General features: G+C 42.0%; 2 protein-coding genes across 4 annotated transcripts; one reads left to right on the forward strand and one right to left on the reverse strand.

Annotated features, from left to right (window-relative positions):
- Positions 1 to 1140: 1140 nt before the first annotated feature.
- CCDC121 (coiled-coil domain containing 121) lies at positions 1141 to 6093 on the reverse strand. 2 transcript variants are annotated; one of them, XM_053588451.1, is made up of 2 exons: positions 5929 to 6093; positions 1141 to 4796 (listed from the first exon to the last, which is right to left on the reverse strand). In XM_053588451.1, exon 2 carries the CDS (start codon positions 4679 to 4681, stop codon positions 3848 to 3850), a length of 834 nt encoding a protein of 277 aa, XP_053444426.1. In that variant the 5' UTR covers positions 4682 to 4796; positions 5929 to 6093; the 3' UTR covers positions 1141 to 3847. The 2 variants fall into 2 exon arrangements, with proteins under 2 accessions (XP_053444426.1, XP_053444425.1); XM_053588450.1 differs by having other exon boundaries at positions 5549 to 6092.
- A 24-nt stretch (positions 6094 to 6117) lies between these two features.
- GPN1 (GPN-loop GTPase 1) lies at positions 6118 to 27793 on the forward strand. 2 transcript variants are annotated; one of them, XM_053588456.1, is made up of 14 exons: positions 6118 to 6282; positions 6973 to 7066; positions 8496 to 8535; positions 11649 to 11715; positions 12476 to 12513; positions 14055 to 14133; positions 14347 to 14441; positions 16390 to 16435; positions 17356 to 17502; positions 19041 to 19123; positions 21130 to 21169; positions 22015 to 22111; positions 24401 to 24508; positions 27056 to 27793. In XM_053588456.1, the coding sequence occupies exons 1-14, from the start codon at positions 6172 to 6174 to the stop codon at positions 27139 to 27141; spliced, it is 1131 nt and encodes a 376-aa protein (XP_053444431.1). In that variant the 5' UTR covers positions 6118 to 6171; the 3' UTR covers positions 27142 to 27793. The 2 variants fall into 2 exon arrangements, with proteins under 2 accessions (XP_053444431.1, XP_053444430.1); XM_053588455.1 differs by lacking the exon at positions 6118 to 6282 and having other exon boundaries at positions 6313 to 7066.
- The last annotated feature ends 79 nt before the right edge of the window (positions 27794 to 27872 follow it).

Consider the following 27872-nt stretch of genomic DNA (forward strand, 5'->3'; position numbering starts at 1 on the left):
GCCCCTCAAACTTTTTAAACAGGGACCCAGTTCACTGTCCCTCAGACCGTTGGAGGGTCGGACTATAGTTTAAAAAAACAAAACAAAACTATGAACAAATTCCTATGCACACTGCACATATATTATTTTGAAGTAAAAAAACAAAACAGGAACAAATACCATCAGGTGGCCCCTGGGCTGTAGTTTAAGGACCCCAGCATCAGAAGAGTGGGTAAATTGTGATATAGTCATACAGTAGATTACTACATAAGCTATACAATTAGCTAGGGGTTCCTGTATCATCATCATGAATATATCAAAAATTTCTGGCTCTGCACCTGTGGCTCAAGCGACTAAGGCGCCAGCCACATACACCTGAGCTGGCGGGTTTGAATCCAGCCCGGGCCTGCCAAACAACAATGACTGCTGCAACCAAAAAATAGCCGGGTGTTGTGGCGGGTGCCTGTAGTCCCAGCTACTTGGGAGACGGAGGCAGGAGAATTGCTTGAGCCCAAGAGTTGGAGGTTGCTGTGAGCTGTGAAGCCATGGCACTCTACCCAGGGCCACAGCTTGAGGCTCTGTCTCAAAAAAAAAAAAATTTTTTTTTCTGAGAAAGCAAATTACAGAATACATCATATATACTACTTATGTTAGGTTTAAAAACATGCAAAAACAGTCGTCTCTGTGGATATGTTTACAAATTTGCCTGTATTTATAAAAATATGAAAATAGGGCCAGGCGCCGTGGCTCACATCTATAATCCCAGCACTTGGGAGGCCAAGGTGGGTGGATTGTTTGAGCTCAGGAATTCAAGACCAGCCTGAGCCAGAGCAAGACCTTTTCTCTAAAAATAGCCAGGTCATTGTGCCTGTAGTCCCAGCTACTTGGAAGGTTGAGGCAAGAGAATCACTTGAGCCCAAGTTTGAGTTTGCTGTGAACAGTGACACTACAGCACTCTACCAAGAGCAACATAGTGAGACTCTGTCTCAAAAAAAAACCCAAACAAAGGATAATAAACACCAAATTTAGGATAGTGTTTCTGAGATTCAGTGGGATTTCAATTGAATTTGTTGTTTACTAAGGTGAATTTGTTGTGGTTTCTATTTTGTATGTCTTAAATATTTTTAAACACAAAAACATTCTGCTCACCTTCTTAAAACGGAATAGATTAAAAAAAAAAAACCTAGAAAAGGCAAGACTAGAAATTGCACTTCATCTTAACCTTTGATTTTCCCTCACTCATCCTACAGTTCCTCCCCACGTGAGCAGACATGCCACTGTGCATCCAGATGCTTGGGCCAAAATGTAGTTAATTCTTTTCTCATCACAGCAAATTAGTTAACAGGTCTTGTCTACTACCAAATAAATCTCTAATCTGTTTGCTTCTGCCACCTAATTCAAATCATCATCACCTCCTGCCTGGACTGTAATAGCTTCTTAGTTTAATTTCCTTCTACTTTTTTCTGGTTTGGTTGGCTATGCACCATGTAACAGCTGTAGTGATTTTTAATTTAAAGTCAGACCTCATTCACCATCTACAAGGCCTCTGTGCTCACATTCCTGCCAAACTTACTAGCCTCATCATCTTCATCTGTTCTCTCCCCAGTCCCCAAGTATACTTTAGCTACATGCATGTTTCTGTTTCTTGAACCTACCAAGCTTATTCCTATCTTAGGGACTTTGCATTCACTGTTGCCTCTATCTCGAATGGTCGTCTTCCTCAGTTTTTGTACTGTTGGCTTCATTTTATCATTAATGTCTTAAATTTCACCTCAGAAGTCTTTTCCATTTAATTTCACTTCCTACAACAACCCCGCTTAATTTTCTTAGTAATGAAGCAGACAAAAATTAGATTGAGATCTTAGTTAGCTAACATAATGCTTGCTCGGGGGTATGGATGATTTCCAAGTACCTTGTCAGGTATGTTTCACCCAAGCAGCATACACCACATCATCTGTGATGACAGCAGCCATAAGCAATGTACACCACATCCAGTATCTGTGATGACAGCAAGTAAAAAACAGATCAGTTGAAAGTTACCCACACTTGAATTAGACAAGACAGCAATGGCAGGAAGGGAATTAATAGAAGGGTAAGAGTCTAAGATCTTTTCTACCCTCTGACTCTATCAGCATTAGGTATATTTTCCCCTAGGGCTTTTGCACTCACAGCAGGACTTTCAATCTGTCATGATTACCATGCTTTCCAAGTTGAGTCTGTATTTTGAGTTTATGAATTGAGCTATTTAGGTTAAGGTACCTATATGCTATCTAAAATTCTAACTTGCATTAAAACTAGATCATTACTTGCACACTAGTATGAATAAAACTTAAAGGAGTAATAAGATGAAGAAGAGTGAGGTAAGGGAAAATTCATTATATTGGAGCATTGATAGGATCAATGGATAGATCATGTTCTTATTTTTTCAGGCCAAAAGAACTATTTGTATATTTATTTTTGATAAAATTTGTTTAATAACTAAGGACTACATAAAACATTTAACATAAAAATTGTTAAAGGTTGAAGGTAAAGGCACATTAAAGGGAATCCTTTTATAATCTAATTTTAAATGAATTCACTTTACATATAAAGTTGGAAATTGAGGAAAATTATTTTGAAGTTCATCACTGATTTCTGGAAAACAGTTAATTTAAAATATGGAATATCCTAGGACTCAGCATTCAAGTAAATCACTGGTCTAAATTAAATGTCATAAATGCAAAAAAATATAACTACCCTACCAATCAGTATACTAATTTAAAATATTCCTAGTTCTATTAAATGGGCATATAATACATGGGACATATTAATTACAAAAGTGCTACAGATATACATCTAAGAAAATGTAATAAGTGATCTAAAACTATCAACTAAGTGGTAAATAATTTTACTTATCATCTTAGAATTTAGAACGCTGCTCGGGCGGCGCCTGTGGCTCAAGGAGTAGGGCATCGGTCCCATATGCCAGAGGTGGCGGGTTCAAACCCAGCCCCAGCCAAAAACCACAAAAAAAAAAAAAAAAAAAAAAAAAAATTTAGAACACTGCTAGAGAAATCAATGGCACAGGACTCCAAAAAGTTGCCCAAATATTTTAAAATTCTCTTGGTACATTTTCCTGAAATGAGGAAGGGCAATCAATCATCTCAGTAGTGCTAGTGGTATTTGGTCAAAGAAAACATTTTCAAAAGAATTGACCTGGTACTTTGTTTACCTTTTCAGTATAGTCAAAGCTAAAACTGTAGGGGCTTAGCATCAGATGAAAGGCCATTCTGCCTAACTGACTGGACTTGGTGTTACCAAAGTACTTTTTCATTTGTGAGAAAACTATAGAAGGGGCTATCTAGTCACTGCCACAAACTTTAAAAAGAGCTTATGAACATTTTACTTTAGTTTGCTGAGTTGGCCAAAAGGAATGAAGATAAACTGATAATTGGCTGTTTACTGAGCAGAAAGCCCTATCAATCTGAAATGCTATCCTTAAAGGTACTTCCTCTATAGAGAAATCTAATTTAACTACATAATTAACTAACTGTAATCACATAACTGTTTCACTTCTCAAGTTGGTTTTCTTGAGCTAGTTTGATGTATGGGTGTTTGGGAAATGGGTAGGTATTAGGGTCATGTATTAGGTTAACTGGAGATCTGTGGACCGTCTTATGAACGAGGGCTAATTAAAGAAAAAGCTACTTAAGGGAAGCTAGTTACACAAATATCTAGAAGGACTGATGGAAAAAAGCATCTAATCTCTTACAGGAACTCAGGATGGATATTTTACAGAAACAATCTGCAATCCAAAAGCCTTCCTAACCAGCTTAATGTACCGAAGAAAAATGCTCCACCTTTTATTTAATCATTGTTATTTTAGGAATTACTGTGGATCAATCCTTGACTTGGTGCCTAGGGGAGGGCTAGATGCAGTCTGTGGAGCATCCTGTTCTTTCAGGCACCAATTACGACTTCCTTGCAGTCGCTGCCTCCCCCGGGTTAAGTACTCCAGATACCACTGTTCCTGCTGTAGCTGCTGCTTCCAACTTTTTAAGTGGCTTTGAGAAGCCTCCAACATCAGAGGTTGACGGATTAGCTGCAGCAATTTCTTCCGTAACTGCTGGTTCTCTCTGATTAGGCCACAAGAGAACTCAAAAAGAGATTCCTTTGCTGCCAACTCCAAGGCCTGAATCTTACTCTTGTGCTCCAATTTTCTCTTTCCTAACTGCCGCAAGTCTAGCTCACTCAGTTGTTTCCCCAGGAAAAAGAATTCCTCGGCTAACTGGACCTGTACTTCTTGTTTCTCTGCAACTATCTCAGCTCGGACTTTTCTCTCCTTCTCCTGTAATGTCTGTATTTCTAGCTCCTGCATCTCTTTTAACGTAGAAATGTTCCTCATGTCCTGTAATTGCTGTTTCAAATATGATTGAATCTTTTCCTTTTCCAAGAGCTTTGTTTTAAGTGCTGAAGTTTGTTGTTCATATCTGGAGGCTACTTCTTGTCTTCTTTGTTGAATCTCCCCACATTTTTGTAAATAGGTGTTCCACAGCTTCTCGTCTATATTTCTATAATCCTCAGCTTTGTTATTCAGGTATTCCAGATACAACTTGTTTTCAGCCTGGACAAGTAACTTTTCTGTGTGTAGGTGCTCATTGTCATCCTGCAGCAGTTTCTGCTGGATTTGAGCTTGTTTTATTTGCTTGTTCAGTGTCCTCATTTCCACCAATGTCTTTTCTTTAAAGTTCTTCACCTTTGTTAGGTTCTGTGGCTCAAAAAAATTGTTTATTAGACTACAATATGGTGGAGGGGGCCTTCTAAGGCCCTCAGCAAACCTGAAAGAAGAAGAAATGAGACATTCCTTTATCAGTTTTTAGTGGAAATTTAGGAAATAAAAAATACACAATTGTCCTGTATTCATGAGAAAATATTTTTGAGCACCCATATGCCAGACACCCTGCAAGGTGGGGGGGAATACAGCTGGCGGTAAAGACAGGGTATGTAAGCTTACAATTTACAATATGCCGCTGGGCACGTGGTGTCTCACGCCTGTAATCCTAACACTCTGGGAGGCCAAGGCAGGAGGATCACTTAGCAAGGGGACACCCAGTCTCTACTAAAAACAAAAATTAGCGGGCATGGTGCCCGGTGCCAGTAGTCCCAACTACTAGGGAGGCTGAGGCAAGATGATTGAGTTTGAGGCTCACAGCAATTTAGCCTGTGAGCTAGGTTATGGCCATAGCACTTTGGCCCCACAACAGAATGAGACTCTAACTCGGGGGAAAAAAAAATTACTATAATTGACTACAACCCTTTGAGGTACTATTTCAATTAAGAAAAAAGAGAGGGGGGGACCAGTTCAGAGAGTTTAAGTGACTTGCCTACGATTTAACGCCGCTAGCAAGTGCCAGAGCCTGGGTATGAAACCCGGATTTTATGACTTACAGGAACACTGTAGCGGTTACAAGGGGCCATAGAAACCGACTGGGTGATGGAGAGTAGGTACAGTTTTTTCGACTCTTTCATCATCTTCCTCTAGTTTGTGAGAGCCCTGAAGTGAGATGGCAACAAACTCTTCAGTACTTACTTGCACCTGGAATCTAAGCGTTCATCCCCAACGTCTACGCGACTGTCTAGTTCTCTGGGGGTGATTGCCAAGGAATGCGAGTTAGCGTAAGAGGTCCGCGACTCTGAGGAACAGCGTTCAAGTGCGGACAGTTCTCGTAGTTTTTCTGGTCGGTGCTCAAGGTGTCTCGGTGCTGCCCAGCAACTCTGGGGGTGGCACCTTGCCCCAGTCCCTGCCCTGAGCGCCTCGGCTACCGAATAACCCCTAGTAGCCGATTTTCCAGTGGCTCCGCTCCTCGGTCTTGGAACACTCCCGGTTTTCTTGCTGTGTGAGCCCTGCCCTTGGGATCTCATTTCATCTTGCCTTCCTGGGGACCACGGTTTAACTATGAATTACTTTACCGGGGTCAGAGTCCTTCTTCCTGCTCTCTCCGGCCTTCCTCTCACTAGCCCAGCAGCCTCACTTCTCCACTACCGTCACTGGTCAGACCCAAAACCAGGTCATACGCTAAGAAGATGACGCGGAGCCCAGTCTGCTCTTTCGCCCGCCGACGAAGTTCTATTTTCATCCTCAGCCCAGAGCGTCGCGGAAGTATCTCTAGCCAGGCGTCGTCTCCATGGTAGGTGGGCGGTGCCAGGAGAAAGATGGCGGCGCCCGCAGTTGAAGCTGAACCACGGGCTTCGGGTGGTCTTCGACCCCCAGTGTGCCTGTTGGTATTGGGAATGGCAGGATCTGGGAAGACCACCTTTGTCCAGGTGATGTACACGGGGCGGGCGTAGTAGGGGCGCGTGATAAGTTGTGGCTGCTGGAAGGCCAGAGAGAAAGGGATGGGGGTCTCTTTGGGGAGTTGGAGGGTTCCGGCGCGTGGGTTTCGAGGACTTCCCTTCACTCCAGTTCCCTCCCTGGCGAATCCTCGGACCCTCGCTAGGTTAATTAAGGCTCGCTTCTGTACGCCTTCAGTGCATACTTCGTACAGCTTGCCTCGTTCAGTGATTGTCTTGCTGATAAAGTTGTGTTAGCTTCTTGGGAGTCAGGGGCTTACAATTAACTCTAGAGATTTATATGGTACTAGCGCACAGGTTTTCAAAGAAGATTTGCCAAATAATTATTTTTTGCACGCCTACCGTTTTCCAGGCACTGAGATACAGCGAATGTGAGGTTAAAGAGGTTCTCACATTCGTGGAGCTAAATAAATTAGTGGAGGAGAAAGAAAAAACACATAGGAACACACAAGTAAAGGAGTAGACAAGAGTAGGGGCAGATCTGTGAAATGGTGAACTGAGAGTTGAATGTTACAGGAGGACATGGGGGTGGTGGATATTTCAGGTAGAAGGAAATCTAAGTGTGAAGTCTTTAGGATGATCAATAAAGGAATGGAAATTCATTCTTGCTCTCTTATCATCCACTCTTTGAGTCTTTCCAACTCTTTCGCCCCATCTTTGCAGAGGCTCACGGGACACCTGCATAGCCAAAGCACTACCCCTTATGTGATCAACCTGGACCCAGCTGTACATGAAGTTCCTTTTCCTGCCAATATTGGTGAGCAAACCATACCATAACTTGTATGAAATGCTTCAAAGAGAATGTGAAGCCTCCAGCTTACCAGTTTTTAGTGCTTTCATTTTGCATTTTTTTCCTAACTACTTTCTTTTCTCTGGGATTTGCTTGAGTCCCTAAACAGATATCTCATTCATATTCTCTTATTTATTCCTTCCTCTTTCCTAAATTTCTTTCTTTCCCATTCGCCTTTATCTCCCTTCTCTTTCTGACCCTAATGTGTCAGGCTATTGTTATTTGGGCAAGTGAAGTGACAGAAACCCCTTCTCTACGCCATAAACTTTTCAGCAAATTCTGATACATAAACTTTTTCATTTAGTTTCTTTTCTTAAAGTTAGTCAATGTGTAAGGGTTCTTGTGTTGTAGTTCACTCATTGATATATAGGAGCTTTACTTCCATTTACATGAGAAAATGTGTGTATAATGCATATATGCATTGTTCTGATGAGAGGTTTCCAATTTTCTTTTTTTTTTTTGGCCAGGGCTGGGTTTGAACCCACCACCTCTGGCATATGGGACCGGCGCCCTACCCCTTTGAGCCACAGGCGCCGCCCTGAGGTTTCCAATTTTCATCAGATTTTAAGAATTAGTCTGTGATTGTAAAAAAGATGAAGAGTGGATATGATCCAGCATCATGATTCTTTTTTTTTTTTTTTTTTTGTGGAGACAGAGTCTCACTGTACCGCCCTCCGGTAGAGAGCCGTGGCGTTACACGGCTCACAGCAACCTCTAACTCTTGGGCTTACGCGATTCTCTTGCCTCAGCCTCCCGAGCAGCTGGGACTACAGGCGCCCGCCACAATGCCCGGCTATTTTTTTTTTGTTGTTGCAGTTTGGCCGGGGCTGGGTTTGAACCCGCCACCCTCGGCATATGGGGCCGGCGCCCTACTCACTGAGCCACAGGCGCCGCCCCAGCTTCATGATTCTTGATAAGGATTTAGGCTTCCTAATTTCTAGGCCATCACTATGCGCTAATCCTCTTGCTCCTTCTTTCTTTCTTTTTCTTCTTTTTCTTTTTTTTGGTTGCAGTTTTTGGCCAGGGCTGGGCTTGAACCCACCACCCTCGGCATATGGGGCTGGCGCCCTACTCCTTGAGCCACAGGTGCTGCCCCCTCCTTGTTTCTTCTTAATCCTAATGAGTTTCTTATATTCCAAACATACTAGTAAAAAGGAAGATCTTGTATTAAGAAGGAGGGATCATTTAGAGAATAATTTGGGAACAGTTTCACATTTTCTCACTTAAAGAATATAATTTTAATAGTTGATGGGAGAAGTGTACAGATTGGTGGATAGGTTTAGGTAGCAATTACTGGACAGATTAATTCATTTTTAAAAATCATTCTGCACTTGGCTTTGTCACCAGTAGGCAATTAAAGGTGTGTGTGTTAAATTTTATTTCATTCCCTCCTCAGATATTCGTGACACTGTGAAGTATAAAGAAGTCATGAAACAGTATCCTTTTCTGAATCTACTTTGGTGTTGTCTCTTGGCTAGTTATATATATATGTACATATATATATATTTCTTTTTTTTTTTAGAGACAGAGTCTCACTTCGTCACCCTTGGTAGAGTGCTGTGGCTTCACAGCTCACAGCAACCTCCATCTCCTGGGCTTAGGCAATTCTTTTCCCTCAGCCTCCTGAATAGCTGGGACTACAGGCGCCTGCTACAACACCCGGCTATTTTTCTTTTTGTTGCAGTTTGGCTGGGGATGGATTTGAACCTGCCACCCTTGGTATATGGGGTCGCCGCCCTACTCACTAAGCCACAGGCGCCAGCCCTAGTTATTTATATTTTACAGCTTTGAAAGAGTTTTTGCCCTTCTCTTGTGAAATATACAAACAAGAGCATTGCTACAGACTAAAGAGCAGAGTGAGTGAGAGGATAACTGATAGTTGCTGGGGTCTTGCAATGTAGTATTGCCTTGGAGGATCATCCACTGGTAACCACTTCTTTAGACTGGGAAACTCAGAAATGCATGTCTTTAATTGGATTAATTCTCAGTACTTTGCTGTGTAAAGTGTGTACTCTCCCTATAGGTAAGTCTAGGTAGTAGGATTAATTATAATCAGCAGGTTGTGATTACTAAGGATCAGTGAAAAAAGTGTTATATATAAAGTTTTTTCTTTTCTTTTTTGAGACAGAGTTTCACTATGTCACCCTCAGTAGAGTGCTGTGGCATTCACAGCTCACAGCAACCTCAAACTCTTGCTCTTAAGGGATTCTCCTGCCTCAGCCTCCCAAGTAGCTGGGACTACAGGCGCCCACCACAATGCCTGGCTATTTTTTTTGTTATAGTTGTCATTGTGGTTTATTTGACTCAGGCCAGATTCAAACCCGCCACCCTTGGTGTATGTGGCTGGTGCCGTAACTGCTGTGCTACGGGCTCCGAGCCAAGTTTTTCTGTTTTTAGTAGAATAAGGTCTCACTCTTCCTCAGGCTGGTCTTGAACTCCTGAGCTCAAGTAATCTACCTGCTTTGGCCTCTGGAGTCCTAGGATTACAGGTGTGATTCACTGTGCCCGGCCTGTTATATAGATAATCTTTTTTTTTTTTCTTTTGAGACAGAGTTTCACTTCCTAGTGCTTGGTAGAGTGCTGTGATGTCACAGCTCACAGCAACCTCAAACTCTTGGGCTTAAGTGATTATCTTGCCTCAGCCTCCAAGTAGCTGGGACTATAAGCACCTGCCACAACACCTGGCTATTTTTTTTTTTTTTTGTAGAGACAGAGTCTCACTTTATGACCCTTGGTAGAGTGCCGTGGCCTCACACAGCTCACAGCAACCTCCAACTCCTGGGCTTAAGCGATTCTCTTGCCTCAGCCTCCCGAGTAGCTGGGACTACAGGTGCCCGCCACAACGCCCGGCTATTTTTTGGTTGCAGTTTGGCCGGGGCCGGGCTTGAACCCGCCACCCTCGGTATATGGAGCCGGCGCCTTACCGACTGAGCCACAGGCGCCGCCCAACACCTGGCTATTTTAAGAGAGAGGGTCTTGCTCTGGCTCAGGCTGGTCTGGAACTCCTGAGCTCAGGCAATCCACTTGCCTTGGCCTCCCAGAGTGCTAGGGTACAGGTATGAGCCACCGTGCCCAGCCTTATAGAGATAATTTTTTTTTTTAAATTGAGGCAAGAGTCTCACTTTGTCACCCTTGGTTGAGTGCTGTGGTGTCATAGCTCACAGCAACCTCAAACTCTTGGACTTAAGCGGATTTTTTTGCCTCAGCCCTACTAGGTGGGACTACAGGCGCCTGCCACAATGCCTGGCTGTTCTTTTTGTTTGTTTGTTTAGCAGGCCTAGGGCAAAACCCACCAGCCCTGGAACATTGGCCAGTGCCCTAACCACTGAGCTACAGGCATCCAGCCATATATAGATAATCTTTCTTTTTTTTTTTTTGCGGTTTTGGGCCAGGGCTGGGTTTGAACCCACCACATCCAGCATATGGGGCCGGCGCCCTACTCCTTTGAGCCACAGGCACCACCCATATATAGATAATCTTAATGGCTAAAGCCACAGGCAATCACTGCATGTGTCTATTACATTTTGGTTACTTTGCTTTCTTTTTATTTATTTATTTATTTTTGAGACAGTCTCACTATGTCACCCTCAGATTCTCTTGCTTTAGCCTCCCAAGTAGCTGGGACTCCAGGTATCCGCCACAACTGCCCTATTTTTTGTTGCTGTTGTCGTTGTTTAGCTGGACCAGGCCGGGTTTGAACCCACAAGTCTTGGTGTATGTGGCTGGCACCATAACCACCATGTTATGGGCTTCAAACCTATTTTTTATTTTATTTATTTATTTATTTATTTTTGGTAGAGACAGAGTCTCACTGTACCGCCCTCAGTAGAGTGCCATGACGTCACACGGCTCACAGCAACCTCCAACTCCTGGGCTTACGCGATTCTCTTGCCTCAGCCTCCTGAGCAGCTGGGACTACAGGCGCCCACCATAACGCCCGGCTATTTTTTTGTCGCGGTTTGGCCGGGGCTGGGTTTGAACCTGCCACTCTCAGCATATGGGGCCAGCACCCCACTCACTGAGCCACAGGTGCTGCCCTCTATTTTTTATTTTTTAAGAGACAGTGTCTCACTCTTGTTGCTCAGGTTGAGTACAGTGCTGCAATCATACTCACTGCAGCCTCAAACTCCTAGGCTCAAGTAATCCTGTCTTAGTTTCCTTAGTGGCTAGGACTATGGCTGCATGCCACCATGTCTGGCTAAACTTTTTTTCCATAGAGACAGAATCTCACGGTGTTGCCCAAGGCTGGTCTTGAATTCTTGGCCTCAAGTCATCTTCCCACCTAGGGATTATAGGCATAAACCATTGTGCTCTACCTACTTTGCTTTCCTTATTTTGCCTGGCCATCCCTAAAATTATAAATTAGTGAACAAGACCTTGATAATGAATGTTTCTGTGTTGCTTAAGGTTGCATGGTAGTCAAGGATTAGTTTGCAGATATCCATTAATAGAATGCTAGTGTCATAATGTTATTTGTGTGAATGATACCCTAGGTATGAATTTTATAATCAACTCTACAGACAATTTAAATCCTCAACGTAGTGTCTAGATATGGACTTGGGCCCAACGGTGGCATAGTGACCTCACTCAATCTTTTTGCTACCAGGTTTGATCAGGTACATCTGTCTTCATATTTATAGACATAGCTGAGTAAAAATCTATGACTCTTACATGTCTTAGCTTGATCACATTGGTAAGAAGAGTGGCAAAACTGAACATAAATATAGAAAATAAGCAGACATTTTGGTAGACAGGGAAACAGACTAGGAGAGGATGATTAATGTTATGAAACACTATATATTTAATATTTGTAACATCCAATAAAACAAAAATCCAAGAGACCTGGCTACATTTTTTGACCTAGTCTTGCTTGTGGTACTTCCCTGAGGACTTTTGAATTTTAAAAGTACCAAAGTGGGTAGACAGGAGTGCGGGTTGGTCTAGTAGTCATGGAATAGAAAAATAATGGGACATTTTACTTTTGACAAATATTTGTTGCCCATTAGGTTTTTATCTGTTTCCTCCTTCCATAAGAGTGTTTTATTATCAGTGTTATGGAAGTTTTTTACTCTGAAGACACTCTGTGGGTCAGGCTATTAACATTTTTCCAAAGTGCCAAGAGAGGTAAGACTTGATGGTCATCAGTCAGGTCTTTAGCTTCTCAGGTCCTTGCACTGTGCCCTGGAATGTGCTACAGTGCTGCTGACATGGCCGTGCTTCTTCAGTTCAATGAGTTTATTCTTTGGAGTCCTAAGATTGAGAACATAAAGATTGAGTAGGTAATGGTGCCTATGGGGCATGCCACTCTGGAGAGGACCCTGTCTTGAACTTGTACTGAAATAAAATCCTATTGTAATTGGCTTCCTTTTCTTTCAGGTGATGAAATTTATTGAGAAGGCCCAGAACATGTCTAAGTATGTGATTTCATTTTAACATTTATTACTCCGTCAACATATTTCTAGAATTTGGGGGAGGATCTGGGATACCATCAAGCTCTGAAAGGTGTATAAATTGAGACAAAACCATTAGAAGTGAAAGAAAGTAGGCAATAAAATCATTAACACGGTGTGGAGTACAGAGCTAAATTTAATATCATACTCCCAATTACTTTGGCTTTCTATTTTTTTTTTTTTGTAGAGACAGAGTCTCACTTTATGGCCCTCGGTAGAGTGCCGTGGCCTCACACAGCTCACAGCAACTTCCAACTCCTGGGCTTAAGCGATTCTCTTGCCTCAGCCTCCCAAGTAGCTGGGACTACAGGCGCCCGCCACAACGCCCGGCTATTTTTTTTGGTTGCAGTTTGGCCGGGGCCGGGTTTGAACCCACCACCCTCTGTATATGGGGCCAGCGCCTTACTGACTGAGCCACAGGTGCCGCCCTACTTTGGCTTCTAATTGACATGGCTTCTTAGAGGACGTATTTGACACTGCGTTCAAATTCAGTTGTCTGCTTTCCTTCTCTTGGGAAATCATGCTTGCTGACATTAAAGCCTCTGAAATACCTTTCTAATTTATATTTAATGAATATAATCTATGAAATTCAGAGAAGATTTTTAAACTTTAAAAGTATCAAAATATAAAATGTTTATTACTATTAACTGTTTTTTTTTAATAGACAGAGTCTTACTTTATTGCCCTTGGTAGAGTGCCGTAGCGTCACAGCTCACAGCAACCTCTAGCTCTTGGGCTTAGGTGATTCTTTTGCCTCAGCCTCCCGAGTAGCTGGGACTACAGGTGCCCGCCACAACACCCGACTATTTTTTGTTGCAGTTGGGCAGGGGCCGGGATTGAACCCGCCACCCTCAGTGTATGGGGCCGGCACCCTACTCACTGAGCCACAGGCATTGCTTAAACTGTTAATTTTTTAATAGGTTTTCCTTTTTAATAAAGAAAGATAATTTATTTTACAATAAAGGACATATTGTCATATAAAGGATTAACAAACAATACATAATAATTGAAAGGTGAAACCATCACACTGATTCCCACTAGCAATAACTATTAGTATCATTATTCAGTGAATAGTATTCCACGTTTCTCAGCATCCCGAATAGCTGGAACTACACACTCCCGCCACAACGCCCAGCTATTTTTAGATGCAAGGTCTCACTCTGCCTCAAGCTGGTCTCAAGCCTGTGAGTTCAGGCAATCCACCCGTCTAGGCCTCCCAGATTACTAGGATTATAGGTGTGAGCTGTTGCATCCAGCCTAATGGGAAGGAATTTAGACCTAGCAGTGTACAGATGTTATTCCAATCTTGAATAATGGTTTTTTTTTTTTTTTTTTCTATTTTTTTGGCCGGGGCTGGGTTTGAACCCGCCACCTCTGGCATATGGGACCGGCGCCCTACTCCTTGAGCCACAGGCGCCACCCAGATATTTAGTGTTTTATAACACTAGAATGTCTTTTAGCATTGTGCAAGTGTAACATTTCTTTAATGATCTTTCTTGGCACAGATATGTCTTGATTGACACACCTGGACAGATTGAGGTATTCACCTGGTCAGCTTCTGGAACAATCATCACTGAGGCCCTGGTGAGTATTCCTAGCACTTGTTACTGAGAGTAGCTAGAGTGCTGGATTGGATCAGCATCTGTTTTGTTGCCTTGGACTTTATATGGGAGGGAGTTGTAGAAGCTCTGCTCATCCTTCCTAAAGTGGTTTACCCTTGCTAAGGAAGGTAGGGAATGAGTTTTGGGACAGGTCATGAGCCCTCTTACCAAAACTTTGATTATTTTTTGGCTTTAGGCATCCTCATTTCCAACTGTTGTCGTCTATGTAATGGACACATCACGAAGTACCAACCCAGTGACCTTTATGTCCAACATGCTCTATGCCTGCAGGTAATTGGTTATTGATGGGTACAGTATTCTGTCAAGGCATATAGCCTCCTTCTTTTTTCTTCCTCCCCTTGACATTTGAGTCCTGGTTGCTATCTCTAGTTTTGTGCTCATTCAGATTTCCTATTCAGGTGAGTGGCTGTAAGTTGAGGGAGTGGCAGAAGAGAAAACAGGCCCACATGCTGCTGGCATTCACTCTCAGAATTTTCTGATTTTCCTCCCTTGCTTGTCACAGAAATAGGTGGTATGTGAATGTGAACCTTCTGGCAGTTGCTCCCAGTTGAATGAACCCCACATCTAAATAGAGTAGAGCCTCTGGTCTAAATTCTGCTTTCGTGTGTGATGATGGGTAGAATTAAATTGTTACATGAAGAGATGGTGTAAATAAAAAGATTTATCTGTAATTCGAAAATTCACAGGTTTGCCCCAAATGTGGTGCCATTACCAAAGATAGGACATGTGTCACTTCATTATGTTAGTGTATTAAGCCTGAGGAGTAAGGTATACCATTATTTATGTCAAAATTTAATTTTAGGGGTATACAAATACCATTACCAACATTTGTACCTTTTACTATGACGAAGGTTATGTCATCTTCTTTTTTTTTTTTGATACGGAGTCTCACTATGTCACCCTCAGTAGAGTGACTTGGTGTCACAGCTCACAGCACCCTCTGACTCTTGGGCTTAAGTGATTCTTTTGCCTCAGCCTCCCAAGTAGCTGGGATTACAGGTGCCCACCACAATGCCCGGCTATTTTTTGTTGCTGTTGCAGTTGTCATTGTTGTTTAGCAGGCCCGGGCTGGTCTCAAACCTGCCATCCTTCTTGTATGTAGCCAGCACCCTACTCACTGAGCTGTGGGCTCTGAGCCAGATGTGTCTTCTTTTTTTTGAGACAGAGTCTCAAGCCATCGCCCTGGGTAGAGTGCTGCGACGTCACAGATCACAGCAACCTCAAACTCCTGGGCTCCAGTGATTCTCTTGCCTCAGCTTCCTAAGTAGCTAGGACTACAGGTGCCTGCCACAACACCCAGCTATTTTTTGGTTGTATTTGTCACTGTTTTTTGAGCCAGGCTGGATTCGAACCTGCCAGCTCCAGTGTATGTGACTGGCGTCCTAGCTGCTTGAGCTACAGGCACCGAGCCCAGATGTGTCTTCTTGTTGGACACAAGAAATCTTGATCTAAGTAGAAACGTGACTGATAGCATTATTTCATTTTTATGTCAATTATTTAGAAGATAATTATTTTGTTGGCTTGGTTCTAGTAATCATTTTACAATGTAAACATGAAGATGACCCTTGAATGATGTAGGACTTGGGGTGCCAATCCTGCCATCAAAAATCTGCCTATCGTCCAGGCAAGGTGGCTCACGCCTATAATCCTAGCATTCTGGGGGGCCGAGGCGGGTGAATTGCCTGAGCTCGCAAGTTTGAGACCAGCCTGAGCCAGAGTGAGACCTTGTCTCTAAAAAAATAGCCAGGTGTTGTGCTGGGCGCTTCTAGTCCCAGCTACTCAGAAGGCTGAGGCAAGAGAATCACTGGAGCCCAAGAGTTTGAGGTTGCTATGAGCTATGATCCATGGCACTCCTCTACCAAGGGTGATAAAGTGAGACTGTGTCTCAAAAATAAATATATAAATAAAGTTACTCCAACAACTAAATGCTTTTTTGCCTCCTTTGAGAAAAAAGTAATTATTTAGTGAAAACCAACAAAAACCAGGATTAATATCTAAGCAGTATTAAGTTAGAGTGAATATGTGTGTGTGTTATTTGCTTTGCTTCTCCCATTTTCTTCTTGGGAGAAGGGAATATGTGATTGCCATGTAAAATGGATAACTGCTTTTTAGATTCTGAACTCATTCTTCTTTTCTTTACTTAGCCCTAAAAGACTGACACAGGGCAAACAAGAGCTTAAGTGCTTTTACTAATAACATCTCAATGTTTAATTTTCAGCATCTTGTACAAAACCAAGTTGCCTTTCATTGTGGTCATGAATAAAGTAAGTGGATCCTCTGTGTTATGATTCACTATTTTTCATCAGAATCTTGTGGTTGTTGGAAGGTTTGGGTGAGTGAGAAGGATTATCTCAGATGCTAGAGAGCAAATTGAGCCTTTACACAGATATGGTCATAGGCATTTTTGGGAAATGAATTCAAATTGAATGAATTTTTGTTCCTGAGTCTCATCCAAAATCATTGTAGGTCAGGTAGACTAGCCCCTTAACCATGGTTTGTAGGTTATCCCTCAGAATCAGGGCTGTGTGAATAGAGGAGGGACATCCAGTCTATTGGAAGTGACAATTAAAAAAAAAAACAAAAAACAGGCTGGGCATAGTGCCTCACGCCTGTAATCCTAGCACTCTGGGAGGCCAAGATGGGTGGATTGCCTGAACTCACAGTTTCGAGACCAGTCTGAGCCAGAGTGAGACCTTTTCTCTAAAAATAGCCAGGCATTGTGGCTGGCACCTATAGTTCCAGCTACTTGGGAGGCTGAGGCAAGAGGACCACTTGAGCCCAAGAATTTGAGGTTGCTGTGAGCCGTGATGCCGTGACACTCTACCAAGGGCGACAAAGTGAGACTCTGTCTCCAAAATTTCCTGTTGTTGAGTGATGTCTACAATACAGGGGACTGCTTACTTCAGAGCCTGGAACATGCATCCACTGTGGTCCTGGTTATTTGGTAGTGGATAGTGAAAGGTCTGCTTTGACCAAGAGAAGACATCTTCATTTAATTATATATACTACACAGCAAACTTGGTTCTTTGTGGCTTGTTGCAATGAAGGAGGAAATGGGGGAAGCAGAGAAAGAAAATGTATGCATGCTCTTTGCTGTCACCACTTAACTAAAAAATCTATTTTGCCATTGTTTAGTGTCTAACCTCATCTCTGGTTACTAATAGTTGACTTCTTTTTAATACAGACTGACATCATTGATCACAGCTTTGCAGTGGAATGGATGCAAGATTTTGAGGCTTTCCAAGATGCCTTGAATCAAGAGACTACATACGTTAGTAACCTGACCCGTTCAATGAGCCTGGTGTTAGATGAGTTTTATAGCTCACTCAGGGTAAATTTTCTCTCCTGTTCACTGTGACATCCTCTCCAGATAACCTTTTAACCCCTAAGACTTGTTATGAACCTAGCTTAGAAAGGAGGTTCATTACCTTCTAAAAAGTAACTTTTAGGCTCAGCACCTGTAGCTCGAGCGCTAAGGAACCAGCCACATACACCAGAGTTGGCAGGTTCGAATCCAGCCTGGGCTGCCAAACAAAAATGACAACTACAACCTAAAAACCTGGGTGTTGTGGCAGGCACCTGAAGTCCCAGCTACTTGGGAGGCTGAGGCAAGAGAATCGCACTTAAGCCCAGGAGTTGGAGGTTGCTGTGAGCTATGATGCCACAGCACTCTACCTAGGGCAATAGCTCGAGGCTCTGTCTCAAAAAAAAAAAGGTGTAAAGCATTGCTTATTGAAAACTATGGTGGCTAGGCATGATGGCTCACACCTGTAATCCCAGCACTTTGGGAAACTAGAGTTGAAGGATCACTTGAGCCCAGAATTCAAGACCAATCTGGGAAATATAGCAATACCCTTGTCTCACAAAAAAATTTAAAAATTAGCCGACTGTGTGCCCAAGGTCCTAATTACTGGGGGAGGCTGATATGAGAAGATCCCTATAATACAGGAGTTGTAGGCTGCAGTGAACTATAATTGCTTCCCTGCACTCCTTTCTAGGTGACATAGCAAGACCCTGTCTCTAAAAAAAATAAAAATGGGGCAGCACCTGTGGCTCAGTGAATAGGGTTCTGACCCCATGTACTGAGGGTTGTGGGTTTAGGCTCGCCCCTGGCCAAACTGCAACAAAACAATGGCCGGGTGTTGTGGCAGGCGCCTGTAGTCTCAGCTACTTCGGAGGCTGAGACAAGAGAATCACCTAAGCCCAAAAGCTGGAGGTTGCTGTGAGCTGTGACACTACGGCACTCTACCGAGGGTGAGAAAGTGAGACTCTGTCTCTAAAAAAAAGAAAAGAAATAGAAAAACTCTAGAGTTTACAAGATGAACAAGGGATCCTACCTTCAGAGAGTTTATGGTCTACTTAGGATATAAGTCTATACACAGAATAGAAACATAAGCTATGTTGTGGTGAGTACCTTAAGAAAGATTGGACATTGGGCCTGATGGTTGTCAAGGGTTATATCATAATAGGGATTTTGGAGGGTGCATTATTAGATAGAGGTAAGCTTTTTTTTTTGTCAGATTTATGTAAGCTAAAGCAGGTGCAAGTTGCAGGAAGTGTGTTAATTGCCCAAGCAAATGCAATGAGAGAGCAGAAAGTGGTTAGTTAGGGAGTAGATAATAAATCCTGTACTTTTTTTGGTCCTATTAATAATTGTATGTTTCAATTCTTTATTTTCCATAGGCTTATTTCCATGACTTTTGACTCAATGTGCTGTTTTGTTCTGTTGTAGCTTAGCTTTTTGCTAGAGACTTCTCAAAGTATCTATACATCTTTTATGAAGATTTTATGACATTTGAATAAAATAATGTATACCCTTTAAAAATATACAGTAGTTTCCTCAAAAGCATTTATGATGCTTTTTGGCAGGTAGTGGGTGTCTCCGCAGTTCTGGGTACCGGCTTAGATGAATTCTTTGTGCAAGTCACCAGTGCTGCAGAAGAATATGAAAGGTGAGGATAAAGGGAAAGTCTGTGGATGACATTATTGGCCACCTGCAATTTGGGTAAGATAGCACTTTTTCTAGGCAAAGCATTTAGGTTTTCATCATGTATGTATGTATTATATCTGTCTTTTTTTTTTTTTGCAGTTTTTTGGCCGGGGCTGGGCTTGAACCCGCCACCTCTGGCATATGGGGCCAGCGCCCTACTCCTTTGAGCCACAGGTGCCACCCTATTATATCTGTCTTGCATACTTAAACATGTGCTGGATCTGATCGCTCTTAGGAGTAACAAATCCCCATTAACTTTTTTAAAATATAAAGGTGTGGGGACTGCCCACTTGGATTTCCCCCTCCATTGCTGGAGGGCCTATTCGCCCTCTTTTTCTTCCCCCTCTTTCACTTACCATGCTTGTCCAACTTTTTCCCTGTCAATAAAGTCTTTTTAAAAAGGTGTAAAAAATAAATAAAGGTGTAAATCTTCACTTCTTCACTGTATTAGGTGTTTAAGAGCAGGGGTCACCAGACTTCATCTATAAAGAGTCAGATAGTAAATATTTTAGGCATTGTGGGCCAATACAACCTCTGTTGCAACTATTACCTCTGACCTGGTAGGACAAAAGCATCCATAGACCATTTGTGAATGAATGGGCATGGCTGTGTTCCAGTAAAACATTGGCGTTAAGGTCATTGTGAAGGTTATTTAAGAAAATAAGTGTAAAGCATGTAGCACAGTTGCTGACATATAGGAAGCATATTTTATAATAAGTGATGTTATAATGATTGTCATTATTTATTTTTTGAGACAGATTCTCACTCTGTCACACTGGGTACAGTGCCATGGCATCATATCTCACAGTAACCTCAAACTCTTGGGCTTGAGTAGTCTTTGTGCCTCAGCCTCCTGAGTAGGTGGGATTACATGTATGAGGCACCAAGCCCAGCTAGTTTTTCTATTTTTAGTAGAGACAGAGTCTTGAACTCCTGAGCTCAAGCACCTGCTTTGGCCTCTCAGAGTGCTAGGATTACTAGCATGAGCCACTGTGCCCTAGCCAACTATTGCCATTGTTAATACTGAAATTCCATTTGCCTAAAAGAGAGTAGAGTCAGAATACCTATAAACTTTACTTAGGCCCATGGCTGCATAGGCCATTTATTAACATGCTGCTTTGGCTTCATATTTTGCAAGATCATAACAACTACATTTTGGTTTTCAGACACAGGATTTTGATTTTGATTCATCAGATAAGGGTGTTAGCAAAACCTCAGGATAGACTGGGCATGGTGGCTCATGCCTGTAACCCTAGCACTCCGGGAGGCTAAGACCGGAGGAAGTGATGTGGTCCTCAAGTGTGAGGTCAGGAGTTCAAGACCAGCCTGAGCAAGAGCCTGCTCTAAGAAAAATTGAAAAAATTCGCCAGGCCTGGTGTGGGTACCTATAGTCCCAGCTACTGGAGATGCTGAAGCAGGGAGATTGCTTGAGCCCAGGAGTTGGAGGTTGCAGTGAGCTATGATGATGCCACTTCCCTGCATCCAAGGTGACAAAGTAAGACCCTGTCTGAAAAAACAAATCAGAAAAAATAAAAGCCTCAAGATAGACTCTTTTCTGTATCCTTTCACTGTTGTTGCTCAGGTGAACCATATCATGATATATTGGACTTTGTGAGCTCAGTAGGTTTATCTTCTTTTCTATATTGTAGCTGTTTATCTCAAATGAATAGTGAGTTCATCATTCTCCATCTCTCTAGTGTTAATCTTTTTAGCCCCTCAGTTGGATTTTTCTCTCTTGGTTTCAGGGTAGAGGCAATCACCTTAGCTTTTAATTTTATGGGGGTAGACTCTCTCAGTGACTTATTACATCTAATGTTCAGTGAATAAAGATCTTTCATTATTGTCAGAATCTTAGGATGAAGTAAGTGATGAGGTGGGGAGTGGTCAGGATAGATTATTATTATTATTTTTTTTTTGGTCAGGATAGATTATTAAGCAAAGGAATTTAGAAAGTGTTTCTCTTTCCAGGGAATATCGTCCTGAATATGAACGTCTGAAGAAATCATTGGTAAGAAAGGAAGCTGTTAATATATTTTAGGGTCATTGGGAAAAAAAAACATCCTTGCCAGTGCATCTGGAGTCCCAGCTACTTGGACTGCTATGGTGGGAGGTTGGCTTGGACCCAGGAGTTTGAGGTTATAGTGAGCTATGATGGTGCCAGTACACTGTAGCCTGAGTGACTGATTAAGACCTTGTGTCTATTTTAAAAAGAAAGCCCCAAACAAAAACAACCTCAATCCTGATAGCATAAATGCTATCACTATATCTTAATTAAAAAAAAAGTTTCTAGCTTTACTGGGTATAATTGACTAATAAAATTTTATTGTATACTTTAAATTCTTAATTTAAATTTGTATGTATGTTGTTTGGATACAGAAATGCTCCTTATTTATTTTTCTTCTCTTTGTATTTGAATTTTTTAAAACGAGAGTTTTCTTGTTATGTATGCTGAGTCCTGTGCCCCTCTTTCATCCCTACTCCATGGTCAATTTAACGGCTAGTTGTAAAATTCTATTTCAGAATAGAGAAGTGGTTCACAACTCTTACTCCAAATAATCCCAGTGTCCTGTTCCCATAGGCTGCACTAGGTTCTTTATTACTGAGCTTTCCTACTATGTCTACGTGAGAGTTCTTTTGATATGCTTTTGTTTTGGAATCCTCTAATTCAGTCTGAGCTTCTGCTATAATCTGGGTCTACAGTACTCAGAGTTTCTGTCCCCATGTCAGCTATCCCTTATCTGCCTCAGAGTTTAAGTAGCTAGTAATTTCATAATTCCTTATCTCCCCTGAGAAGTGTGGCATCTAATTTGGGCTCCTTTTTAAGTATGATGACATTTTTCTCTCTATTTACAGGCTAGTGCACAGAGCCAACAGCAGAAAGAACAACTGGAACGACTTCGGAAAGATTTGGGCTCTGTAGCCTTGGACACAGGGACTGGGACTGCCAAAGGTATTGGAGGATCTCTGATGTTAGGAACTAAAAAGAGACTGTGTTTATTTCTGCTCAGCAGGGATATGTTTATATATGACAGAGAAAAGGATAAATAAATTGTGGTTTATCCACATACACACACAACATACATTTAAAAAAAAATTTGGAAAGGCAAACAATTGAAAATTGTATACAGCTGTACCACTTGGGGGATCATCCTTCAGGAAGTTGTTGCTTTATTTTGGAAAGGTACTTGATGTCTGCTCTGTTAATAAATGTGTGTATATATATTTATTTTATTTTATTTTATTATTTTTTTTTTTTTGAGACAGAGTCTCAAACTGTCACCCTGAGTAGAGTGCTGTGGTGTCACAGCTCATAGCAACCTCAAACTCTTGGGCTTAAGCGATTCTCTTGCTTCCGCCTCCCAAGTAGCTGGGACTACAGGTGCCCCCCAGAATGCCTGACTATTTTGTTATTGTAGTTGTTGTTGTTTGGCAGGCCTGGGCTGGATTTGAACCCGCTGGCTCCCGTGTATGTGGCTGGTGTCCTAGTCTCTGAGCTACAGGCGCTGAGCCTGCTCTGTAATATATTTTTTAATATTTTTAAACTATTTACCTCCCCCCCTTTTTTATAGTTTGACCTTATTTCAGATTTATGGAAAAGTTGCATGAATAATATAAGTAATTTCCGTAATTCTTCAATCAGATCCATAAAATGTTGGATTTTACATTTACTTTATTTTTTCTATGTGTGACTTCACATATTACATAAATATGTATTTTTTTTCCCTGATTCATTTAAGAGTAAGTTATAGATATGATGCTCCTTTACTTTGAATACTTTAATGTCTATTTCCTAACACTAAGGATATTATTTTATATAATCTCAGTGCAGTTATTAAAAATTAGAACATTGGCTTGGCACCTGTAGCTCAGTGGCTAGGGTGCCAGCCACAGCGCTTAAACCCAAAAGTTTGAGGTTGCTGTGAGCTGTGACGCCATGGCACTATACCCAGGGCAACATAGTGAGACTGTCTCAAAAAGAAAGAAAAATTAGAAAATTAACATCGACACAATACCATTATCTAATTTGGAGACCTTATTTAGATACAGCCATTTGTCCTTTGTAGCTGGAGAAAATCCTAGGTGTGCATTGTATTTAATTCTTCTGCATCTTAGTCCTTAAGCTTGAACAGTTCCTTAGTCTTTGTGTTTTATGACATTGACTTTTTTTTTTTTAGAGACAGTCTTGCTTTTTCACCCTCGGTAGAGTGCTGTGGCGTCACAGCTCAAAGCAACCTCCAACTCCTGGACTTAGGCGATTCTCTTGCCTCCGCCTCCCGAGTAACTGGGACTACAGGCGCCCGCCTCAATGCCCAGCTTTTTTTTTTTGTTGCACTTTGACCGGGGCCCAGTTCCAACCCATCACCCTTGGTATATGAGGCCGGCACCCTACCTACTGAGCCACAGGTGCCACCCAAGAGTTTCTTATTACTAGAGCTTAGTCCTTTATTGGTTTTCCTGAGTAGGGAATTTTATTCCTATCAGTGTATCTAATTTTCCGTTTTTCCCCCCTCCTTCTTTGGAAGGAGTTTCTCTGCTCTATCATTTCCCCTTTTATTTTCTGCAGACCCTCTCTGAATTTATATTTCTACCATGAACCTTCCTTAGCAGTCCACACTTTTACTCTGATTCATCAGGACACTGGATCTACTCAGATGTCTTTAGCTTTCTTACGAAAAACTGTATGTTCTAAGCTGTGAGCTAGTAAAAAAGAACAATGCTACAACTAAAACAAGTTTCAGGCTTGGTACCTCTCAGCGGCTAAGGTGCCAGCCACATACACTGGAGCTGGCGGCTTCGAGCCCAGCCTGGGCCTGCTAAACAACAATGACAAATATGACTAAAAACTACCTGGCATCGTGTGGGCTTCTGTAGTCCCAGCTACTTGGGAGGCTAGGGGAGAGAATCACTTGAGCCCAAGAGTTAGAGGTTGCTGTGAGCTGTCATGCCACGGCACCCTATCCAGGGCGACATAGGGAGACTCTGTCTCAAATAAAAAAGAAAACACAGGCTTCAGCTTACAAAATAGGACTTCTTGGGCTATTGGGCTCATGAAAATACTTGGTGAATCAAACTACCGTAGACATACTAATAGTATTAGCTGCACATTTAGAAGAAGTAAAATGCTATATTTATATTTATCATGAACACGTTCATTCTGCCAATTTATAATTGTAGTTGCTTATTGGTTCAAAATCATTTTTTGAGGAGGCCTATGTGCTGATAGGTGTTTTCACTGCAGATAGCTTATCTTCTGTACTGGACCCTTCTGATTTGATCCTGACTCGAGGAACCTTGGATGAAGCGGATGAGGAAGCAGACAGTGATACTGATGACATTGACCACAGAGGTGAGAGGTGGCAGAGGTGGCTGATGAAAGCAGAACAGCTGCTGGTTCTCATATTGTTTGCTTAGGACTTTTTTACTGTTGAACATGCAGCCAGTGATATGTGAGAGGGAAGATGGTAGAGGAAATGGTGCCAGAAAAGTGTTTCCTATGTTGAGAGAGTTCCTAGCTTTTCTACTGAATGGCTAATATTAAGCTGATTATAGGCCTTCTGTTGGTCTTGTGTCTTATCATATCTCCAGATTTGGTTTGGGGAATCAGGATTTTTGTCTTTATTAGTGTTTTTTTTTTTTTTTTTTTTAGACAAAGTTTTTCACTGTTGCTGAGGCTAGAGCACCATGGCATCAGCTGAGCTCACAGCAACCTCAAACTCCGGGACTGAGGCTATCTTCCTGCCTGCCTCTGTCTTCCAAGTAGCTGGGACTATAGGTATCTGCCACAATGCCCAGATAATTTTTCTTTTTTCTTTTTTTTTTTTTTTTTAGTAGAGATGGGGCTCACTCTTGTTCATGCTGGTCTTGAACTCCTGAGCTCAAGTGATCCTCCTGCCTCAGCCTGCCGGAGTGCTAGGATTATAGGCTGAACTATGTACCTGGCTCAGAATTTAATTCGTGAATTAATCCCAGGATTTATGTCTGACCTATGATCAAAAACAAAACTCTTTTCCCTCTTTAGCAGAGTGCTAATGTGTAAATTACCTCATTTAATCAAATTTATGGAAATGTAATTTACAAACAGTAAAGCTTATCTTTTTTTTAGACAGTCTCACTTGGTCACTTGATAGAGTACTGTGGCATCTTGGCTCACAGCAACCACAAACTCTTGGATTCAAGTGATCCTCTTGCCTCAGCCTCTTGAGTAGTTGGGATTACAGGTGCCCGCCACAACACCCGGCTATTTTTTTTTAGAGATGGGGTCTTGCGTTGGCTCAGGCTGGTCTTGAATGTGTGAGCTCAGGCAATCCACCCACCTCCACCTCCCAAGTGCTGGGATTACAGGCATGAGCCACCGTGCCTGGCAAGCTTACCCTTTTAAGTATAGAGTTCTTGTAACCACTATCACAATCAAAATGTAGAACATTTCCACATTTCCATCACCCCCAAAAGGTTCCTCATGCTCCCCTCCCTTTTTTTTTGAGACGGAGTCTCACTAGGTCACCCTTGGTAGGGTGCTGTGGTGTCACAGCTCACAGCAACCTTGAACTCTTGGGCTCAAGAGATTCTCTTGCCTCAGCCTGCCAAATAACTGGGACTACTGGTGCCCGCCACAATGCCTAGCTATTTTTTGTTGTAGTTGTCGTTGTTTAGCAGGCCTGGGCTGGGTTTGAATCTGCCAGCCCCTGTGTATGTGGCCAGTGTCCTAATCACTGAGCTACGGGCATCAAGCCCCTCATGCCCCTTTTTATTCATTCCTCTTTCCAAATACCTTGTTCTGGAAATGAGTAATTTCTATTGTAATTTTACTTTTTCTAGAATGCCATATAAATGGGATCACCATGTTTAGCCTTTTACATTTGACTTTTTCCCACTCAGTGAAGATCTTGTAATCTACCATGTTGGTGTGTTTATCATAGTATGTTCTTTTTTATTGCTGAGTGATATTCCTTTATGTGGATGCTTCATAATTTGTTTATTACTCAGCAGATTGACATTTAGCTTGATTTTAGCTAAGGCAAAGTCACTATAAATATATGCAAATAGGTCTTCGTGTGTGTTAATTTCTTTTAGTTAAAAATACCTAGGAGTGGGCTAGGCACCTGTAGCTCAAGTGGCTAAGGCACCAGCCACATACACCAGAGCCGATGGATTCCAACCCAGCCGGCCCTGCCAAACAACAATGACAACTACAACCAAAAAATAGCCGGGCCTTGTGGCAGGCACCTATAGTCCCAGCTAGTGGGGAGGCTGAGGCAAGAGAATCGCTTAAGCCCAGGAGTTGGAGGTTGCTGTGAGCTGTGATGCCATGGCACTCTACCCAGGGCAACAGCTTGAGGCTCTGTCTCAAAAAAAAAAAAAAAAACCCAGGAGTGGCTGGGCACAGTGGCTTATGCCTATAAGCCTAGCACTCTGGGACACTGAGGCAGGTGGATTGCCTGAGCTCAGAAGTACAGATGAGCCTGAGGAAGAGTGAGTCCCCATCTCTACTAAAGTAGAAAAATTAGCCGGGCATTGTAGCAGTCACCTGTAGTCTCAGCTACTGGGGAGGCTAAGGTAAGAGGAATGTCTGAGCCCAAGAGATTGAGGTTGCTGTGAACTATGATGATGCCATGGCACGTTACCCAAGGCAACAGAGTGAGACTCTGTCTCAAAAGAAAAAAGAAATGCTTAGGAGTGATTACTTTATAAGGGAATTATTCTTCCTGCTTATATAGAAATCATACATTTTTGGCAACATAATAAATGTGTGCTTCTGGGAAACGTTTCCTTATTGGGAAGAGTATTTAGTTTCTTAGAAATAAAATGCTGTTTCTTGTAGATGGGTGTCAGGAGCTCTAATCTACTTTTCTAATGTGAGAGTTTTAAAAAAATTGCCTTTCTTTTTTCCTTGCAGCTACAGAGGAAAGTCATGAAGAGCCAGCATTCCAGAATTTTATGCAAGAATCAATGGCACAGTACTGGAAGAGAAACAACAAATAGGAGACTTTAGAACACTTCACTTGTTCTTAGAAGTTCAAAATTTGGGGACACCATATAAAGGAGCTACCATCCTTGCTCTACTTGGCCTACTACAAAGGACCCTTTTCTTCAGAGTAGCAGTTTCACTTATTAGAGTAACTTCATGACTAAGAAGTCAGGGATAGAAGACCCTTGGACATGGCAGGTAGATGCTGATTCTTCCTTGGCTTTTCCCTTGTATTTACACAAGGAAGGATATATTGACTGTTCTTGGAAGCTGATGTCCTTTCAAGCCTAAAACTTCAAGTTTTATTTGAACTGAAGTATTTTGCTGCTGATGGGTGGAAGAGAAAGAACTTAGTTTCCTGGTGACCACTTCAAATCTATTATTAGTGTAGATCTGTAGCCTCTACTTCCCTAGCATCTTGCCCTCAACTCTATACCAGAAATTGCCAGTTTAGCAAGCACAAAGGGAGTGGGGAGATGTGAACTTGTCCATAGTGGCAGTGGTGTCTCCTTGGCAACCAGTCAGTGTTGGTATGAATCTGCCTCACACTGGTTAGTTCATTCTAAGACACTGGGTTTACTAATGGAAGAAGGCAAAACATATGATTAATGAATAAGAATCCTTTTTCATTGGTGACTTTGATAAAGAGTTTTTATTTTAATGTTGTTGGAAGCCTGCCTATTATGATTTTAAATTAGAAAATTACATAATCACAAATAGATTCACTTCTATTCAACAGAGGTTA

The sequence above is a fragment of the Nycticebus coucang genome, chromosome 4, assembly GCF_027406575.1.
Source record: "Nycticebus coucang isolate mNycCou1 chromosome 4, mNycCou1.pri, whole genome shotgun sequence".
In the NCBI taxonomy this organism is placed as follows: domain Eukaryota; kingdom Metazoa; phylum Chordata; class Mammalia; order Primates; family Lorisidae; genus Nycticebus; species Nycticebus coucang.

Coding starts and splice junctions, on each gene's coding strand:
- GPN1 (XM_053588455.1), top strand. CDS start 6,817: ATGTTACAGGAGGACATGGGGGTGGTGGATATTTCAGGTAGAAGGAAA. Junction 12,514..14,054: donor AAGGCCCAGAACATGTCTAA/GTATGTGATTTC, acceptor TTCTTGGCACAG/ATATGTCTTGATTGACACAC. Junction 19,124..21,129: donor GCTGCAGAAGAATATGAAAG/GTGAGGATAAAG, acceptor TTCTCTTTCCAG/GGAATATCGTCCTGAATATG.
- CCDC121 (XM_053588450.1), bottom strand. CDS start 5,880: ATGAGATCCCAAGGGCAGGGCTCACACAGCAAGAAAACCGGGAGTGTT. Junction 4,797..5,548: donor CGCTTAGATTCCAGGTGCAA/GTAAGTACTGAA, acceptor TTCTTCTTTCAG/GTTTGCTGAGGGCCTTAGAA.